Source organism: Hydra vulgaris, chromosome 03 (assembly GCF_038396675.1).
Source record: "Hydra vulgaris chromosome 03, alternate assembly HydraT2T_AEP".
NCBI lineage: Eukaryota > Metazoa > Cnidaria > Hydrozoa > Anthoathecata > Hydridae > Hydra > Hydra vulgaris.
Genome location: NC_088922.1, coordinates 52,247,501 through 52,269,253, shown reverse-complemented (window position 1 = coordinate 52,269,253; position 21,753 = coordinate 52,247,501). Strand labels below are relative to the sequence as shown.

At 27.2% G+C, this 21,753-nt stretch overlaps 1 protein-coding gene and 1 long non-coding RNA gene across 3 annotated transcripts in view; both read left to right on the top strand.

Annotated features, from left to right (window-relative positions):
• LOC100198115 (atrial natriuretic peptide receptor 2) overlaps positions 1 to 1,490 on the top strand; it is a 109,473-nt gene extending 107,983 nt beyond the window's left edge. For both annotated transcript variants that reach the window (XM_065793622.1, XM_065793623.1), the window contains one exon: positions 962 to 1,490. In XM_065793622.1, coding sequence (XP_065649694.1) covers positions 962 to 1,069 — 108 coding nt within the window. In that variant the 3' untranslated portion in view covers positions 1,070 to 1,490. The remainder of the gene's footprint in view (positions 1 to 961) is intronic.
• A 16,019-nt stretch (positions 1,491 to 17,509) lies between these two features.
• LOC136078260 (uncharacterized) overlaps positions 17,510 to 21,753 on the top strand; it is a 6,666-nt gene continuing 2,422 nt past the window's right edge. Inside the window, exons 1-3 of the long non-coding RNA XR_010637651.1 lie at positions 17,510 to 17,716; positions 17,991 to 18,059; positions 18,200 to 18,329. This is a non-coding gene — a long non-coding RNA (uncharacterized LOC136078260). The remainder of the gene's footprint in view (positions 17,717 to 17,990; positions 18,060 to 18,199; positions 18,330 to 21,753) is intronic.

Sequence of the window (21,753 nt, the reverse complement as noted above, 5' to 3'; positions counted from 1 at the left end):
TTAGGAGAGGGTGACAGTTAAAACAAAAAAAAATAATTATCTATTGTAAACATATTGAGAATATAATTCTATAATCTTATCTCTAATGGTCAAACTTTTCATCAAGAAATCTCTTTTAAAACCTGCTCTGCACCAGATATTTACCACTTTTTTGACAAGAAAAACTTTAATACCCGCCTCACATTTTGTTGACACTCCTTTCTCCTTGGAGCAATTAATATTTGATTTTGTTAACTTTTATTTAGTTACTTTGAGGAAATTATATGGTAATATCTTCTTAAAATGTCACCATTTGTGGGCAACTGGTATTTGGGAAGCTCTAAAATGGGTCTGTTCAAAAGATACAATGGTCTCCTTGGGTTTTCTACAATATTGTTAATTTTTTTCCATATCTTCAAATTTTCTTTTTGTACAGTTTGTTCTTCTGCATTGTTTATTGTTAATTTTCATATGACTATTTATTTATATATCTAAAGAACATAAACTTTACTGTTATATTGATTTAATTAATGTATTATATATAATCTCTGTATTAAAAAAATAATACTTTTTTATTTATAAATTGAAAATAAATAAATGAGAAAGATGGTGGAAATGTATTATCTACTTGGAAAACCATATAAAAAATCCAAAAATGCCTGTTTTTCAATTTTTACACTTAACACTTCTAAGGGTCCTTAGACCCTTAAATTTGGTAAAAATATTTATTTTTATGCATAGATCCAGAATATATTTAGGACCCAAAAAAATCTTTTTTGAGACACTTTACTTTGCATAGACGTTTTTTTTTAAGGGTGAGTTATCAGATTTTATTTATTCATTTTTTTGGGGGAGGGGGTTGAAGCGCCCGCCAAACTCTAACGTTGATCCTGGTTATTATTAGAAAAATTTGTTACCTCAAATTAATATCTAATAATGTAATCAAATTTTTAACAGTGTTTTTCATTACTGCCGTATTTAGGGAAAGGGCTCTGTTGTTACGTATTTTCTGGCTGGTTACGATGGATTTGATAAGAATCTTCCGAATTTAAGATATGCAGCGTCATCTGAAGATCAATTAATTCAATAAATAAAGTTTACTTATAGCTTTTTATTGCAAAAATAGTTTGTAATCGATTTCTGGAACTTAAACCGAACTCTAAATAAAAAATGAAAAAGAAAAATATTGCGACTTATCTGTCAACTCCTCCTGTCGATTTATGTTAAGTCAACAAGGATCTTTATTTTCTGACGATTAAGACTTTATTTATTTATTTTTATTATTATTTTATTTTTTTACAGAAACAAAAATAAAGTTTTCTCTTGTTTTTACGCTGCTTACAGATTTTTAGTTTTATACAATTTTAAATAGTCTTACGGCTTTCAAATACCAAGCTTTTTATAAGCTTTTCTTTTATCGGTAAATATTTCCATACAATAGTATAATTGTTAAAATAGTATAATAATTTTTTATATGTGAAATTAGTTGTTGAAACTAAAACTTGTTTTTCCATTTGTTTTATTGCCTTCCGTAGAACGTGATATCTTAAATTTTCCCTAATGCTTTTATTAACTCTTCGTCTCTGTTAATCTGTCTGTTAATCTGTCTTTTAACATCAAACCTTGCAACCAATTTTTGAGTCACTTCCTGATGATAGATTTTCTACAAATTTTGCACACATACTCTTGCTTGATGGCAATACAATATTCAATAATTAGTTTTGCAATAAGGCAATTAATTAGTTAATTTTAATTAAGTTTATTTTTTATATGGGAAAAAGAAAAATAATTTCTATATGCGATTAGCACAACTTCATGAAAAATAAATTTAATCGTAATGGCTTAATAAAATAAAAAAAGTAATATCAGAAAAAATTGATTACAAAATTAGTGTTTTAACAACATATAAAAGCATTTGGTTTTAAAAATTCGTTTTTAATTTTAATTGTTATAATGTTTTAAAATTGCTTAAAAGCTTTATTATTAAAAACATAAAAAATATTATTTGTGGTTGTTGAAATAAAACGTAATTAAAAATGAACTGTAATGATCGATAATTTTTTTCTAACGAAACCGATGATAGTAGTAAGAAAGATCATAGTAAACTTGATAAAGTAAGTAATGGTGGAAGTTTCGATTTCTTTCCATTTTCTGTTGTATTATTATTTTTATTACAATATATAAATAAAGATGCAAACAAATAAAAATAAAAAAAGAAATAAAGCGGAGACTCCAAGGGAACGTCAGGTTTTGTTTTTTTTCTCGTTATGTTGTATTCCACATTACAAGGAAAAAATTTTAAACGTGATATTTCTAAATAAAAATCACGTTTAAAATATAAATATTTTAAAATAAAATGCGGATAAAAATGTCCAAAATTTTTAAAATAAATAAGCTCTGCGCCAACTTTACCTCATTTGCTGGATATAATCATTGGAATTTTGTTTGTTGAATACGATTACTAAAATTATCTTTCTCTAATCACGTACATACTTTATGAACAGTAGAGGAGAGTAGGGTAATGGCGAACGCGGGGTAACTCCGAACATGGTCAAAACGATATAATAGAAAAAGATATCTGATAATTTCTTTTTATCTGCTGAGAGGTAATCCTACGTTCACTTCCAGAGTTGCAACAGTTCAATAAAGCTGCAATTGTTGTTGACAATAAATTGATTTTAACTTTTTCTGATAATTTCATGTAACTTTTTTCTTGAGAAACATTCCTGTTGTAGGTACAATAAAGATAAAACCACTCTTTTTGTTGTGATTGTTGCATAATGTCATAATGAAGGAGTTTTCAACACGTATTATATTTTAGGTATGTTAATATATCCTCAACAGATTAATTGTATTTGAATTGTTTGTGTCCGTGGGATAATAACGAACGATTAATGTAGGGTAATTTCGAACGCATAAAATGTGAACACATGAACGTCAGGCGGCCAGAACATTATTGTTTCAAACCTTTTTCACATTTAATTTTAGCAAATAAATTGTTTAAATATTATCTCTGTTAATTTTAAAAATGAAAAACTGAGAATGTTTAATAAAGAAAAACTCCACCATTACTACTAATTCGCCAATGAGAAATATTTTAGAGCAAAAGGAAAATAGGAAGGACAAAGAAATAATATATACTGATTGTAAAAGTATAAAGAGTAAGAAAAACTTTCATCAATTAGAGATAATTTACCATGATTTAAAGAAAAAAAGAATGCCCGAGGTAAAATTTGTTGTTTATTTAACAAAAACAAATATCAGGATCCGCCCTTGCATTGTACGTGCCATAAATGCAAGTCCTGGTTGCACAAGAAGTGCACAATTGGCAAAAGGATGTCCTGGAGTTGTTTGTGATATTTGTTTGTATTTTTTTTTAAACTTTGATAATTAAAAAATAAAAGATTTATTTTAAAAGACAAGTGTATTAAGTTGAAATGATAAGTCTCCCCATGGAAGTCTGGATTATGTGTTAAAAGGTTTAGCGAAAGTAAGCATATCCCAAGATTTTATCTATAATTTTTGCCCTTAATTTTTACAACTAGCATTTTATTTATTATTACACAACAGTTTTTTTAATTACCCCACGCTGAATTCGGGATTACCCCACGGAGACGGAGAGTAATTCCGAACGCTATTGACGGAGACGGAGAGTAATTCCGAACACTATTGGTTTTATTTTTGCACTAAATTATTATTTTATAATAAAGTTTATAAAAATTGCTTTTGGGGATTTGTAACTGAATAGTTAGACTAAATAATGAGCAATAAATATGATTAATTTTGAGTAACTGGTGTCTTTAACTGGTATTCTCGCTCAGCTGTTCGCCAATACCCCCACTCTTCCCTAATTAAATATGTGTTTTGTTATATCTTTTTAGTTTTAATTTTTTTAAAGCTTTTTTAAAGATTTAATTTTCCAATAGTTTAATAGTCGGCAAAAACTAAAAAAATGATTTTTTTAAGTATTATTTTTATGTATATGCAAAATATTGGCATTTTTTAAAACTATTTTGGCGATAGTTTTAAGGTGGTTATATAGTTAAAAACTTAGCAATTTCAATTAAAAAAATTATTTTTTATTTTATTAGCTAATTTTTTATAAAATTTATTTGGCTTTTCAACCATATATAACATGATATAGTTTTAATAACAAAAAAAAGTTAAATAATTAATTTTATTGATTATAAGTTAAGAAATTTACTTAGTTACGCCCATAGCAACCAATCTTTTTATTGATATATTGATCTAAGAACGAAATTTTAAACAGTTGTTTTTATTTTTGGGTTTGTATAATTACTAAACCAGGTTCGTAGCAATCGGGGAGGCAGCAGGGGCATTTGCCTCCCCCCCCCCCCACTCCCAATATTTTTTCAAATAAATAATTTGAAAGTTTGTTTTTAGAAAAAAACGATTACAAATTAAGATATAAAAGAAAAAAATGGATAGAAAAGGCCTAATTTCTAATCCGTATTTTCAGCGTAAGTTATTTGACAAAAAGTTTTGACCTACTATCATACGACCTATTACAAAAGTGGTGGATTAAGACTTTTCGGGGCCCGGGTCTATTTTTTTTGGAGAAAAAATGACTTAAAAAAAAAGTCCTTAAAACTATTTCGGGGTCCCTTAATCTAGCACTACCCCTCTCCCCCCCCAATACAATTTTTGTTCCTAGGGGCCTGTAAACTACTTAAAAACCAGTTGTAAATCTGATAATGTTGTTAGTTAAAATGTGTGTATGAAATTTTTAATAAATATATTGTTTTAAAACTTTGAAGCTTAATTTCTCAATTGTATTTTTTTGTCTGACTGTGAACAGCGAATCATTCATATCTTTTTAACCAGATGTGCAATTAACTTCAAATTTTCAGGGTTGTTTCTTTATAGGTAGAACTGCAATTCCTTACTAAAACTAACCTTAAACTTGTTTCTATTTGAATATATTTATATTTTACCAAAGATTTTTGCATCGAAAGTATCATTTAAAATTAAAAGTGCTGACATTTTAAAAATAATTATTATTTTAAATTTTTCTAGTAAGTTTTTGTTTATTACACTATAATCCATCAGTGCAGTTAGTTTTAGCTTTTAATGTCATAAAAAAGTGGAGAAAATGTAGTTTTCTTTTTTGTTGATTTTTCTGCATTTAATGTTGAATCAGCAAAAAAAAGGATAAATAAATTTTTATTACAGCATTTTAAATTAAGCATTATTTTGCCTTGCTACTAATTTTGGTATGTAGAAAAAGTTAGAAATCAAAAAAGGTTTTTTTTACTATATAACCACCTTAAGCCGAAATTTTAATATTTCAGGTATGAAACAATTGTTAGTTTATGCGAAAGCACGTTTTTTATAGGTTAAAAAATCTTTTGAAAATTTGTTAAATTTTGTTTTGTTAAAAAAAATTTGTAAAAAATACTTTTTTTACAAACCAAAATTTCGTCAACGTACCTCAAAACTTTAAACGGGGCTAATAGGCAAAGGGTAAAACTCCATTTACCCTTTGCCTATTAGCCCCGGTCTTTCTTACTGAGGGTCGTTTATAAAAAAAATTTGTTTGTCAGTTATAGGTAACTTTTTTTTATAGTGATAAATAGTGTAATAAAAATTTCTAATTTTTTTTTAATAAAAATTATTCAAAAATATTCTTGAACTCCCTAATAATATTAAAATAACAACAACAATAAGAAATAAAAAATTTCAACCATTTTGGTTTTATTTAAAAAGCAACAAAAAATATACAAGTACTTAATAAAAAAAAGAAAAGAACGCGGACACAAGTAGAAGAACCCCAGCAGCTACAACTCAGACTCTTGATTTCTATTGTGTGTTTAAAACTTTTTAATACAAGAAGAATAACACGTGCCAAGAATGGTTTTCATTCCGTGAAATTAACTACTACTATTTACCATAAATACCAGTTAAAATACTAATGATTTCACCGTTACATTTCCGTAAGGAATGTGAAACCACTGATTAAAGCATGCGAAATTAAAATTTTACTTTAAAACCTCAAAAAACACGTGTTAAACTGGAGTAAAACTGCCCGTATACATGATTTTGGTTTACACCTAGATCATAACAAACACGTGTCTATACGGGTTTTAATTCCGAAAAAAAAGCCACATGTGCCGGCTGAATAATAAATACATATAATAATACAGCAAATTATTAAGCGTTTAAAAATATATCATAAAAAGACAAAACAACTTTCTTTAATTTTTTTTAAAAAAAGAGGTAACTTCTATTTGAGATTAAAAATTAAAATGTTATTAAACTATTTTGTTCCAAAGTGAAGCTCCACGAAATGAAATGCCTAATTTTCCAAAATTAGTTTTCGAAATTAGTTGCTATATAAAAAAAATAGCAACTATTGGTTCTTAAATTAAATTTATGTTTTAGTCTGTATAAATTGTGGAAAGAAACGGGAGAGGAGTTAGTTTTACATTTGTACATAAAACAAACTATATTAAAAATATTAGGCTGATATATATCAAGAATTTTTATTTCAAATTAAAGAGGTTTGACATAATTAAATCTTTCTTTAAAATTGATTAGATTCGCAACATGCTGCTGTTGACAATGAAGAGGCTTCAGCTAAGATTTATTGCCATTACACTAAACGATATTTTCATAGTTTAAATAGTAATGGGTAATAAGTAATAAAAAGTGAATTAAACTACGTTTATTTGAAGCAGTGCACTGTCACAACATTCCTAATGTTATGATTTATACGAATTTTCCACACTGCAATGTGCAAAATTCGTTTAGTTATAACTTTAGGGAGATAGAAAATTCGCTTAGTCATAACTTTTGGGAGGGTGAAAAATTCGTTTTATCAACAAAAAAAAATTATATTTCATAACTGAAAAAAAATTTCTGTGAAAATGGGCCTTTAAAATTAAAAAATAATTGTTTCAGTTATCGAAAAAAACAAAAATTTTTAGTCAACAGGCTTTAAAAATCGTCGACCTAGTAAACCTTGATTTATCGCAAACGAGCATTTGGTTTATTTCTCAAAAAAGTATAAAACTAATATCAGCATAAATTAAATCCGGTTGAAATTATGATAAAAAAGCTGTTAGTAAATGCGCATTCGATCTTAAGCCACCATTTGACCACAAACCTAGAATAATAGTTTTTGACCACGCTAAAATAATAGTTTTTGACCACGCTAGAAGAATAATTTTTGACCACGCTAGAATAATAGTTTTTGACCACGCTAGAATAATAGCTTTAAGCGCGTTTTGTTAAAAATATTAGTTCGTTTTGTTAATAAATATTAAATATTAATTTATAAATCGAAATTTTTTATAAAATACTTATATTGTAACATGGAATCAGTCGGATGTTTTCACGAAGCTAACCGAAAAAATATAGTTTATAAGAAAAAAGATTCCGACCCACCTCTTCCTTTTTTCCTTCCCCCCCCCCCCCTCAACCTTTGTATTAAGGACTCGAGAGTAATTGAAAACAATAAAATATCCTGCATCTGCCTCAGAATATAATGAAAAAAATAATAACATTAATAATAATAATAACAACGACAACAACAAAAACTATATTGATGTGATATTAAAAATAATAATCGTAATAACAATAAGAATAAAAATTGTAACAATGATAATAATAGTAATAATACAGAGCCAACGACACCGGCGGAGGGCGAGAGGGTTAACACTCCCCCCCCCCCCCCACACACATTTTTTCTAAAGGATTTTTTTTTCAAGAAAATTCTAGATATAGAAGACTTTTTTAAGAACTGAAAATTGTGCCCCCCTCCCTAACTTTAAAACCCATGTCGTCGGTCCTGTAATATCATAACACGATCATTTTTAGTAATAACGTATAAAATGCGATCAGTTTTTTTTGATGTTGTTTAAAAGTTTTTAAAAGATTGTTATTTATTTGAAAATTGTTACTAAATTAGTGCAACTTAGACCATTTGGATATATATATATATATATATATATATATATATATATATATATATATATATATATATATATATATATATGTATATATACATATATATATATATATATATATATATATACATATATATACATATATATATATATATATATATACATATATATATATATATATATACATATATATATATATATATATGCATATATATATATATATATATATATATATATATATATATATATATATATATACATATATATATATATATACATATATATATATATATACATATATATATATATATATATATATATATATATATATATATATATATATATATATATATGCATATATATATATATATATATATATATATATATATACATATATATATATATATACATATATATATATATATATATATATATATATATATATATGCATATATATATATATATATATATATATATATATATATATATATATATATATATATATATATATATTATATATAAGTTACTTGTTGCATTTGCAAAAATTATAATATTAACCATTATAAGCTCTTTTACGTATTCTTATGTTAATCTTATATGTAAATATTAGTGCTACTAGCTTAAATAAATATTTTTCTTTAAAAAGTACAACACTTATTTAAACACTATTACTGTTTTTAAGTATTTATTTAAGAAAAATCGTAATATAAAATGTTTTTTAGTATTTGATTGGGCCTTTTTTGCATCAATTACTGCTTGTATCCTTCTTGACATACTTTGCAAGAAGGATACAAGCAAGATGCAATTCTTTACATTTATTTTTAATTCCTGATCATAATACCAGGCATTATTTGGTGCCTCTATGAGATTTTTTTGTTGGTTATAGTTTCATGCCCAATTTTCCGCTTTAAATGTTCCCCGGCATTCTCTATTGCATTTAAGTTAGGAGAAATGCCAGACCAATGTAAAACAGTCACATCTTTTGACTTTAAATATTTTTTCACTGATTTAGCTTTATGGCGTTGGGCAGAATCATGCATAAAGATCCATTTTGATAGATCAGGAAACCAATCATGTAACTGAGGAATTAATTTGGTAGCTAATACTTTTTTATATTTATCCTGGTTCATCATTCCTTCATCTATATAGAGAAGGCCACTGCCCTTACCACTTATAACTGACAACACCATCACTTTTAGAGGAAGCTTTACCGTCTCCATAACACAGTCCGGGTTATATTTTTTTTCTTTCTGCTTACTGTCATCACAGAAACTTTAACTAAATTTGGGAGCGATTTGAATGTTTTAACAAAGCAGATATTTCTGAAATTTTTTCGTTTGATATATCTTTGGCTTTTCCCATTTTTAGGCACCAAAGTTCAAATATTTTTAGTTAAAATTACTAATGTAAAAAAATGAGCCAGAATCACAAAAACAATAAACAGTTGACAAAAGTTGTATTTATTACGCAGACGTTGTCGCGCAAATATTAATTTTGCCACGAATAAGTAAAAAGGCGCATTTTGCATGTTTTTGCATATTCTAGCTTATCAATTCTAAAAATTGCCACAATTATTTATAAATGTTACAACTTCATAATAAAAACATAGAAAACTTTTATTGGTATTAAAATCTCAAGGAATGTAAGAATAGAAGCAAATTTATTTAACTAATAATTTGGCTGCCCACTATATAGCCGCAACCACAATTTTGATATTAGGGGGGTCTATGGTTCTTTTAAAGAAGGGAGGGGGTAAAAAAAAGTTTTGATTTTCATTTGTATTGTATATTTAATGATAATCAAACTCCACATCTATGAAACTAATAAAAAATGTAATAATTGCTTTAAATATTGTTTATCTCTACAAAAATGCTAACTGAAATTTCCGAAAATGTTTATTCGTGTATGACATTTATTAATAAACTCATTTACGATCTCGTCCAAATCAATTTTGTCCACTGCTTCCACATGAGTATGAAAAACTAGCAAATTGTTTAGGCGGGAATCTGTTTTAGTTGATCAAAGGAAGGTTTTAAATCTTTTCAAAATGGTAAAATATCTTTCATTAAGAGTTGGCATGATAAGAATTAGCTTTAAAAAAAAAAAGTTTTGATTTTCATTTGTATTGTATATTTAATGATAATCAAACTCCACATCTATGAAACTAATAAAAAATGTAATAATTGCTTTAAATATTGTTTATCTCTACAAAAATGCTAACTGAAATTTCCGAAAATGTTTATTCGTGTATGACATTTATTAATAAACTCATTTACGATCTCGTCCAAATCAATTTTGTCCACTGCTTCCACATGAGTATGAAAAACTAGCAAATTGTTTAGGCGGGAATCTGTTTTAGTTGATCAAAGGAAGGTTTTAAATCTTTTCAAAATGGTAAAATATCTTTCATTAAGAGTTGGCATGATAAGAATTAGCTTGGCAATCTTTACAACTTAGGTAAGTAAAGCTCTTTTAGAGTGATCTTCTTGAAAAATAAAATGAGATCTTTGATAGTGAATTTTTTGGGTAATGTCTTGACAGTAAAAGTGACAAACTCATTGCAGATAATTTTTCCAACTTTTCCTGTTTATTGAATTGAGAAGAACATCCTGAAGATTAATATTTACCTTATAATCAGGTTGATCGAGCCTCTGTTTTATAAAACTGATAATAAGATCAAAAGCTTCAAAATACAATTGGCGATAATGTTCTTTTGGTGAATCATGGAAATGATAGGTGAATCATGGAGATGATTTTGGTGAATCATCTCCATGATAGGTGAATCATGGAGATGATAGGTGAATCATGGAGATGATTTTGGTGAATCATGGAGATGATTCACCAAAATGATGATGTTTTTTGTGGGTTAAGAGTTGTTTTTATATAATCCGTCATTTTCCTTTTTCTCGAAAGTTTATGATCAGCGACACTAGGCTGATCATAAACTTTTAAGAAAAAACTGTTTCATTAAACTGTTTTGGGAATGTGTTATAAAATGGGTTTTCCATTTTATAGCACGTTCCCAAAAAATGTTTAACGGCTTGAAATGGTGAACTCTGTCCTTCCGCTGCCGAAATAGTTTGACCTTGGAGTGTCTTATTTTGATTTTCTGTTTGTTTCAGGAGGCATTTCTTTCCCTAAATAGCAAGAAAAGATAAAATCAAATATTGACACTATAAACTTCACTCTCTGAATTCTTGCTTTCCTTTCGGTATCTCCAAAGTTCAATTCGCTCGCGATGGTTTTCTGGAAATGATTCAAAAACATCGCTACGCACTGTCCACCTAGTTGGACAAAATTTATGGATAGACTTTGATTTATTTTCCGTTAGTTTTCTAATAGCATTAAGCTTGGAATTTCTTTTAGGTGATTTTTTGATAACTAGCAAATATATATATATATATATTACAAATCATATGCTGTTCCAAAGGTTTTGTTAAGACTTGGAATATTTTTGATGGTAACCCATGGCAAGGTTGAAAGCGTGGCCGATACAATGCGTGTAAAAGCAATTTTTGTTAAATAACTTTATCTCAGTTGCTACTTCAGATTTAGGACCAGACATATTAGCAGCCGCGTCATAGCATTGACCACGCGCATCTTCTAATCTCAAATTCATCCTCAAGAAAATATTTTTGAGAACAAGCACAATTTCTTAGAAAGTTGTATTTATTAACGAATGCATACCAATAAACTCTTCGTGTGCTTGTAAATCATTATTGACCTATCGAAGACAAACAACCATTTTTGCATATATGAAAATATATATGTTAAAAATATTTTATATTGTTTTCCCTAATAATTATAACTAAAAAAATTTTTTTTTCGATGAGGGTGGGGTGAGGTATATATGTGTATATATATATATATATATATATATATATATATATATATATATATATATATATATATATATATATATATATATATATATATATATATATATATATATATATATATATATTCTTTGTGTACATTTTCACTTTAAAAAGTTAAAACGGTTACGGTTATAAAATTATAATCAATGCTTCAAAATTCAAAGAAACTATAACCATTTTAACTTTTTAAAGTGAAAATGTACACAAAGTATATATAAGTTTTAAGATTTAGGTAAAAGAAAGAAAATGTTTTAGTTTTGAAACCCCCGCCCTTTATTGATATTAGCTCCATATATATTTATTTAATCAAAATGTAATAACATTGTCATTTTGTAAATATGTTTTCTGTTTTACAGAGCAATGTCTCAAATACTGTTGGATAATTGAATTAAGTGATCCAGAGTTGACTTATCAGTCTTCCCAGTACCTAAAGATCAAACTCGTTAGTCTGGTTGGGCCATCCAACTCTCTGGAAAGTTCCATATCAACTAATACGTGTTTTAGCTGAGTAAGCCCTTTATCTGAAAATTTAGAAAATATTACTTTAAATTTCTTTCATTCATTTCATAACCCAAACAGTGGGGATGTGTAGGAGGTGTCTGCTGTGTTAGACCTTGAGCCTTTCCAACAATTATATCATGATAAAAAAAAAGATGATGTCCTCGATTCACATAAAGAGACTAAATACCACATCAAAGTAGTTGAAAAACAGGTCCATTTTCAGGCAGCAATGAAAATTCCAAAGAGGTACATTTCAGATATCTTTGTTAAACATGCCGAAGAAAATGAAAAAGCATGCAAGCTTATTCTAATTTCATTGATAAAATGTCTGATCCTCTGCTAAAAAAATAATTTTCATCTACGTGACCATAAAGATCATGATTCTTTGCAAGACAATGATTATGGTATTTTTAAGGCAGTTGTAAAATCGGATGCAAAACTGATAAAACTTTAAAAAATTACTTTCTTTCAGCAAAAAATAATGCTAATAACGTATCTTGGGGCATTCAAAATGGACTAATTGATCACATTGGTAATCAGATAAAGCAGGGAATTGTTAAAAGAATTCAAAAAGAAGTGCGATCTTAGAGCATATTTACTGATAAAGTCACTGATTCCTATGCTAATGAATTATGTTTATCTAATAGTTTGCGATATTTCTACTCTGAAATCCCAAAAGAATTTCGAGAGTTTTGGAAACTCGAGCGAGGAAATGTTAAACACATTTTTCGTGCTGTTTTGGCTTCTTTAAAAGAAAACGGATTAGTTGTTAGTAAGTTACGAAAACAAGTATATAATGGGGAAAATGTTATTTCAGCTGCAAATGTTGTAAAAGGGAAAGTAAAAGGTGCTGCTCCAAAAGCAGTGAATACGCACTTCTATTCCAATCAGTTAAATTTAACAATCACTACTTCTTGTAAATTTATGGAAATGAGAAACTGCATTGCATCGGTCAATGAAATTTACCTTTTTTTACACTATTCTCCAAAACGACAATCGTTTTTAAAATCGTTATTGCTGGCTACGAGCCTGAATATTCTCTTTCCAAAGATATTCGGCTCTTAAAAACTCGTTGGTTGGATTACCATAGGGGTTATCCATAAATTACGCTACGCTAAATTTCACTAATAAACAAAACAAAGAAGATTAAAAGTTTTCCCTCGCAGAGTCTTAGTTAATTAAATCAAGTCAAATAGCGCATTTAGTTTAATGAAAATTGCCGCATAAAAGTGCTTAAGATCTCCTACTTCTGTTTTTTAAATAATATAAATGTTGCGTAATTTATGGATGATCTAATACTGCATTTGAAGCCTTTCATAGCATGTATAAAGTTTTGTGTATTTTTATGAAGGCTATTTGTTTGCCGTAGGAGTGTGAAGATCTATGTTCTCGGAAAGAGTAGAATAGGAACCGTGAAACTAAAACTACAGCACAAGGTTTGCTTGCAAATGACGCAATTTTTAATTTATGTTGTAGTTTATTTATGAAATGATTTAAATTTAATTTACCATAGTTGTTTATCTCAAAATAGTTTTGCATAACATAATGTAACTTTTATAATTTAGAATCCACCTTCAAAAATATTCTGGTTGCACCTCTGAGTAAGCAGTTTAATCGAAGCTTCACCGAATCGAAGGTGTCAGTGAAAATGTTAAGTTATGTTTGATTTTATTTGACGCAAAGGTATTTTATTTTTGAGCGTTCAAACTTTGGATATTTTATTGAAGTATTTGCAATTCAAAATAAAAGTCCTAGTTAAACTAAGATTTTTAGCAATAGACCCCAAAAAACAGTACAAGTTAGCGAATGGTCCGACTTAACTAGGATACAACGTAAGCGTTTGATCTTATAGTGAGCTGGTAAAGATAATTCAAGAGGAAACGATAGAAAGGGTAATTGAAAATTCATCCGACTTAATAAAAGTCTGACTTATACTGGGTCCAAATTAAAGAGGTTTTACTGTATTTTCTAATTTATTAATTATACTTTCAATTTTGTTTAGAGAGTTTTCATTATTCAAATTTATAAGTAATTCGTTTTTCGAGAATATTGAGAGCTTTTTTAGTTTCATACGATAATTTTAAGTTTCGTGTCGCTCTTGTATCACACTTGTTCAGGTTATTTTAGAAAAGTTTTGCTGTAAAATGCTCTGGCACCAGATCTACTTTACATTTAGACATGAAAAGTGAATTTTGGTAATATTTATTTGATAGATATTAAATGCATTCATTTTTTTCGATAAGTGTTGAGCATGAGTAAATTTGTCTTTGCTGTACACTTGTTGTACTAGTCTTGAGGTGATCAATAATCATGAGATAATAAATAATGAGATAATCAAGCAAGTCTAAATTAATATTGCCCGCAAAATTTGTGGGCATTATTATATATAAATTTGAAACATGCCAAAACGATTTTTTGTTATTAAACAATTATAAGATTTGATAAACAATTTATATATTACCTGAAGGCGGTCTGTAAATGACGTGCAAAACTACATATTTGCTGGTGTTGTTTATCACCTCAATTGATAACAACTCGTAACTCTTTGTTATTAAGCTCACTTACGTAGTTTAAAATAAAAGGAGGAGTGGATGAAAATGCACTTTCCTCCACTTTTTTTTTGCAACTTCTAACTTGATGAATAACTTTATAATAGGGCAGGTCGATTTTAAAACTGAAGTTTTGGACTAGTTGAGAAAGATGCCTAATAATATATTATTATCATCATATAAAAGCTTTTTCAACAACTTTTAATAGTTTTTGGAGCATTTGTATATTTTAGGTGAATATTATTGACGTGATATTCAAGTTTCAAAGTCAATTTTTATTATTGTTGGGAGAAAATACCTTTAATCATTTCAAAATACAAGTGCTTGAGATTAATCATTTAATAGTTAAAATGTTTTAAAAATAAATTAATTTTTTTTACATTTATTATAGAAAAACAATAATTTAATATAAAAAATTTATGATTTTAATATATTTCTTTTAAATTTCCTCCTAGTGTTACTTTTAAAAAATAGCGGAAATTTTCGCGCTTCTACAAAAATAAATAAACAAACTTAGAGATTGGTAATTGTTTTTGAAGTCGTTATACCCAGCAAACATGTCAGCGTTGAATCAACGTTGAAAACCGGTCGCAGCGTAGAAAAAGCGTTACAGTCACAAAAACAACGCGCTTTCAACGTTGAATCAATGTTTGTTATTGTATACTAAATCGCGGTAAATTTAAACGTTGAATAAGCGTTGAAATTGTAACGTACTTTAGCTTCTCAAAAAAAGACGTTTATTCAACGTGGAATCAACTTACGCAAAAAGCCATTTTAAAGACGATTCAAAATCTATGCTTCATCAACGTTAAAAATAAACCGCTTTTTAAACGTCACATTTTCAACGTTGAATAAGCGTATAAATATCAACTTATATTATCTTCTCAAAAAACCCCGTTTATTCGACGTTGAATAAAAGTACGCAAATAATCACTGTAAAAACGTCGCAAAGTTGAAGGTTTATCAACGTTAGACATTAGCTGCTTTTTCAACGTATTTAAGCTATTTATGAAACAACGCTTATTCAACGTTACATATACCAACGTTGAAAATGTGGTAGTTAAAAAACGTTGAAAAAGTGTTATTTTGCCAACGTTAATTAAACGTTGTTTTGACAACGTTGAGGAAGTGACACATTGAAAAATTATTGTCTCATTAACTAGCCATTACAAAAATAATTTGCCGTAAAGAAAAGGCAATGAAAACTTAATAGAAAGCATGCAGATGGTATAAAAAAAATATTTTGATAGAGTTATGTTTTATAACTTCTTTTTATTGCGGCTAATTTAAAACCTTTAGATTTTGCATCAAATTGTATATAATATACATAAATCTCAGAGTATATTCGGGTTGTTCAGGTTATTTTTGTTGATGATTTATTTATTTTAAAATGACCATTTTAATAAATTGCAAAGTTGTATTAAATATGTTATTTCTAAGTTAAAAATAGCACTTAATTTTAATAAGATTCAGATGTTTTAAGTAATATCAAAATTAATAAAACATAATAAGTCAGACTAAATTTAGTCTGTTCACAGACTAATTTTTTTATTTATTTGAAAAACTTTAAACACCTTACCCTAATTATCAAGCAAATATTCAGTATAAAATCTTCGACCAATAATGAAAGTATGCATTATTAAGTTGTTTTTTTTATAAAAACACGTTTGGATAAGAAACTTTATTTCCATTTTTTTGAAAAACTTCTAATTTTAATAGGAAAAGTATTAAGTCCTAATTATAGAGTTGGTGTTGTATATTTAATTCTAACATTTATTCTTTATCATATATTTTTATTTATTTTAATAATATGTATTTATGCATATATATAAATGGGTAAATTTATGAATATATATAAAAGAAATATATACATTTTATATATGTATATATAATGTTTATATTTCTAGTCCTAATTTTAGAGTTAGTGTTGTAAATATAATTCTAACATTTATTATTTATTACATACCTTTGATATGTATTTTTATTTATTTTAGTATTATGTATTAATGCATGTAATTATGAATATATATATATAAATATATATATATATATATATATATATATATATATATATATATATATATAAATATATAATTTTATATATACTATATATATATATATATATATATATATATATATATATATATATATATATATATATATATATATATATATATATATATAGTATATATATATGTGTGTGTATATGTATTTTATATATATATGTATATATATATATATATATATATATATATATATATATATATATATATATATACATATAAACATATATATTTGTTTATAAATGTATATATATATATATATATATATTTACATATATATGTATATATACATATATATACATACATTATATATATATATATGTATATATATGTGTATATATGAATATATATATATATATATATATATATATATATATATATATATATATATATACATATATATATATATATATATATGTATATATATATATATATACATATATATACATATATATTATATATATATATATATATATATATATATTTTTTATATTATATATATATATTTATAAATATAAAATATAAAACATAAATGTATATATAAATTCATATAATTATATATATTTATATATATATGTAAATAAAACAAATGATGCCTTTTTTTTAGATGATCTATTACAATCACTTCACAATCTTGGGCTAAAGTTGTTTATTTTAAAAACAGATTGAAGCAGAGGCAGTTGCTCTATGTTGTTGGGTAGAAAATGGTTGGTTATTTTTGTCAACTGGTGTTCATGCAATATAAGCTGCCTATAATAGTTTTCCAATTGATTATTCATGGAACAAGCTTAGAGTTAAAAGATTTAAAGTTACTGGAGGTCATTAAATTTTTCAGTACTCATTGCTATTTTAATTGTTTTATATGAATAAAAAAACTGTTATAGTTTTATATTAATGGTGAAGTACTATATCAAATAAACATCTAATAAGTCTTATTTTTATTTTTGGATAAGTAAAATTTTGAATCTGTTTATTGTATTATGATTGCCTAGATATATATCGTAATCTGTTTGCACTGGGTCAATATTTTAGTTTTTACATTTTTGTTTATATTTGTTTTTCTAATAATTACTTATAAGTATCTATTATTAGATAAAGAAGTAGGCGAAGGATTTAATTTTACGACTACAGAGGACTCCAAAAAAGAATGAAAGTAATTATGTTAGTGAATGATTGTGTTTCTCTTTGCATTTAACTTTTTATATGGTAAAGAATAAATAAAACTTAATATTAATTATTAGTCATATCTGATTTTAATAATACTGTTTAAATTTTTTTGATATGTGATAATTTGATTTTAGGTGTAAGTTTATTTAGTAAAGTTCTGGTGGATCAAAGATAGAGGAATGATATGGTTTTAACTGGTTTCCATCTTATGAACAAAGTACATTATATGATTTAAATTGATAGTTTATAGTTACAACTATTCAAGTAAGTTTAATTTAGCTAATTTATGTATGGAATTGTGACTATTTTTAATGTAAAATTTGACTTCCATAAAATGATATGTCATATATATATATATATATATATATATATATATATATATATATATATATATATATAATACATATATATATATATATATATATATATATATATATATATATATATATATATATATATATATATATATATATATATATATATATGTATATATACATATATATATATATATATATATATACATGTATAGCATTAACATTTTTGATAAATTCAGAACTCTAACAATAAAAACAAAATTATTTACGTTGGAATCTACATAACTTCAAAAATTGTATGTTTTTTTAAAATTTGATTGTAATCAAGAAAAAAAATATTTATATTTTTTTTTAAATCATTGTAAAAGTAACTCTATTAAATGAAATGAGCTATTTTAAAATTATTTTAGATTTCAAAATTGCCCATATATATTTTCAACAGGGTTAAGGTCTGGACTTTGTGGCGGCCATTTAAGGATGTTAGCTTTACTTTTTTTTGAGGAACTGTTGTGTCGCTTTGCATGTGTGTTTAGGGTCGTTGTCATGGTGAAAAAAAAATTTGCGATCAATTCTTAAACGGATTGACATAAATTTTTTAAAAGCCAATTAACATACAACTTCACTGTTATTATGCATTCAACATTCACCAGTCGTCCCACACTATTTAAATCAAAACATCCCCGAGCCATAAGCGAGACACCTCTATGCTAGACTGTTTTTGTAAGATTTCTATCTAAGAGCGCATCACAGGGTGTGCACCAAACTCTTTGTCATTTTTTAAGCCAAGTATTTGAAATTTATTCTTATCAGTCCATAACACTAAGTTCCACAATGCCTCACACTTGTTAATATGCAGTTTTGCAAATGCTAAAAGTTTTTCTTTGCTTATACGACTAATGAGGGGTTTACTATTCTGGAGAAGGTTTATTTAAACCACCTAAATTATTAAACCACTTAAATTAAGTCTTCTCTGTACAGTTCGATAGGAAACATTTAATTTAAGATTTTCAACAATCTGCCTTTAGGTTATTGTTGAATTTTTTTTTTTTATCAGTGCAATTAGGATATTGGTTATTGTTGAAGTCTTAATGGGGCGACCAAGTCTTTTCTGATTTTCAGCAGAACCAGTTGTTTCATACTTTATACACATCTTCCTAATACCACTTACTGATATTTGATATTTTTCATCACATTGCTTGTAGGTTAGGCCCTTTTTTCGATCAAAAGTGACCCGAGATCTGATGTCCAATGAATAACTTTGATGATAAACCATTATTATTATTTTAACTTTTCTAAAATTAAATTCCAAAAAATATTGTTTAATATGCTTATTGTTAATAACTTTAACAAAATATTTTTGATGTTAATACTTTTAAGTAAATAGTTATTGACAAAGCATTATATTTCATAATAAAAATGTGATGTTTCTTGTTTTTGTCACATTTATTTTAGACAGAAAAACTGTAAGTTAGCAAAGTTCATTTAATAGAGTTACTTTTGCATTGAGTTAAAAATAGTTATAAATGTTTTTTTTTTCTCTCTGGAATCAAATTTAAAAAAAAACTTAAAACTTTTGCAGTTATATAGATTATGACGTAAATAATATTGTATAAATATATATATATATATATATATATATATATATATATATATATATATATATATATATATATATATATATATATATATATCACAAAATTATGCAATTTTGTATATATATACAGTATCGGACAAAACGAGTGCAACCAAATAATGCTAATTTAGTTTCTTTATATAAAAGTGCTGCATTTTTTCAATTTAGAGAAATAACTATGTAACTGTTTAGAGACAAAGTTCTTCAAATTTTATTCATCACAAAGTTCATGATTTGTACACGAAAATTAATAAATTAATCAAAAGTATTTAAAAAAGTTGATTTCCTTCTGGACAAAACAAGTGCAACTCGACAAAATGTTGACCAAGCTGTATTTCGCTATCAATATTTCGTGGCGAATCCTTTGTTGTCGATCACAGCCTTGCATCTTCGAGGCATAGATTTGATCAGGTGATCAATGAAACTTTGTGGAATCGCTGCCCAGGCCTTTTGGATTTGTTCAAACAGTTGATCCTTATTGTGAACACCTTCACGATTAACTCTGCGGTTGATGATCTCCCACAGGTTCTCGATAGGGTTGAGATCCTGAGATTGAGGCGGCCAATCCATCACCGATAGGTGGTTGTCTTGAAACCACTGCTTGACTACTTTTGCCGTGTGTTTCGGATCGTTGTCTTGCTGAAAAACCCATTTTATTGGCATATTCCATTCAGCATGAGGTAACATAACATCTTTCAGGATATTTTTATACATGAAACGATCCATTATTCCATCGTTTCGATGTATTGGACCTAGACCGTTAGCAGAAAAATACCCCCAGACTATTACATTGCCTCCACCATGCTTCACGGTCTTATGGCAGTAACGTAAATCGAGGCGTTTTCCGGCCGGTTGACGTACACGGCAAATGCCATCGCTCCCAATGATGTTTAACTTCGATTCATCACTGAACAGGACAGTTTGCCATTTCTGCACATTCCAGTCAATATGAGATGTAGCAAACAGGAGTCTTTTCTTCTAGTTTTATAGTGAAATCAGCGGTTTCTTTGCAGGGCGTCGGGAAAACAATCCGGCTTCAACAGCACGTCGTCTGATTGTTCGGTCCAATACAGGCAGCTCTAATTGCTGTTGTAACTCGACTGATGATATCCAGGGATCCTTCTTGACGGATCTGACAATCAAAGAAACCTCTCTAGAAGTGGTGCAACGCGGTCTTCCACCTTTGTTATCTGCTGCCAAGTTCCCCGTAGAACGATATTTGGAACATAGTCTTGATACGGTCTATTTTTTCACGCGATATTTATCATAAATACTTTTTTGTGACATTCCACTTACGTAATCGCCAATAATTTTTTTTCTTAGTTCCAACCCAAGACCGTCAGGAGCCATTTTTGCACTTGAAGTCATAAAAGTAATAAAAATAAATAATCACGCTTCTCAAGGCTTACCGTGTTACATTTACCTTGTGATGATACAACAATGCTCTGTGGAACACAACGTCTTGGTTGGATGTGGACTGTATTGATGTAATGAAACACTTGTTGTATTTCACTTCTTGTATTGATGTTCTTCGATAAAACACTTTGATAAAACTCACTTCGATAAACTGTCTTGATAATACTGACTGATTGATTTCCATATACTGACTGAATTACATGTCGATTTACATGTCTCTTATATAGTAAAATGAACCTGTGTGAACCTGTTCTGGAAGATTCTAGATGCTTCTTTTCGATGCTTCTGAAAGCTTCTGGATGCATCTGGATGCTTCTGGATGCTA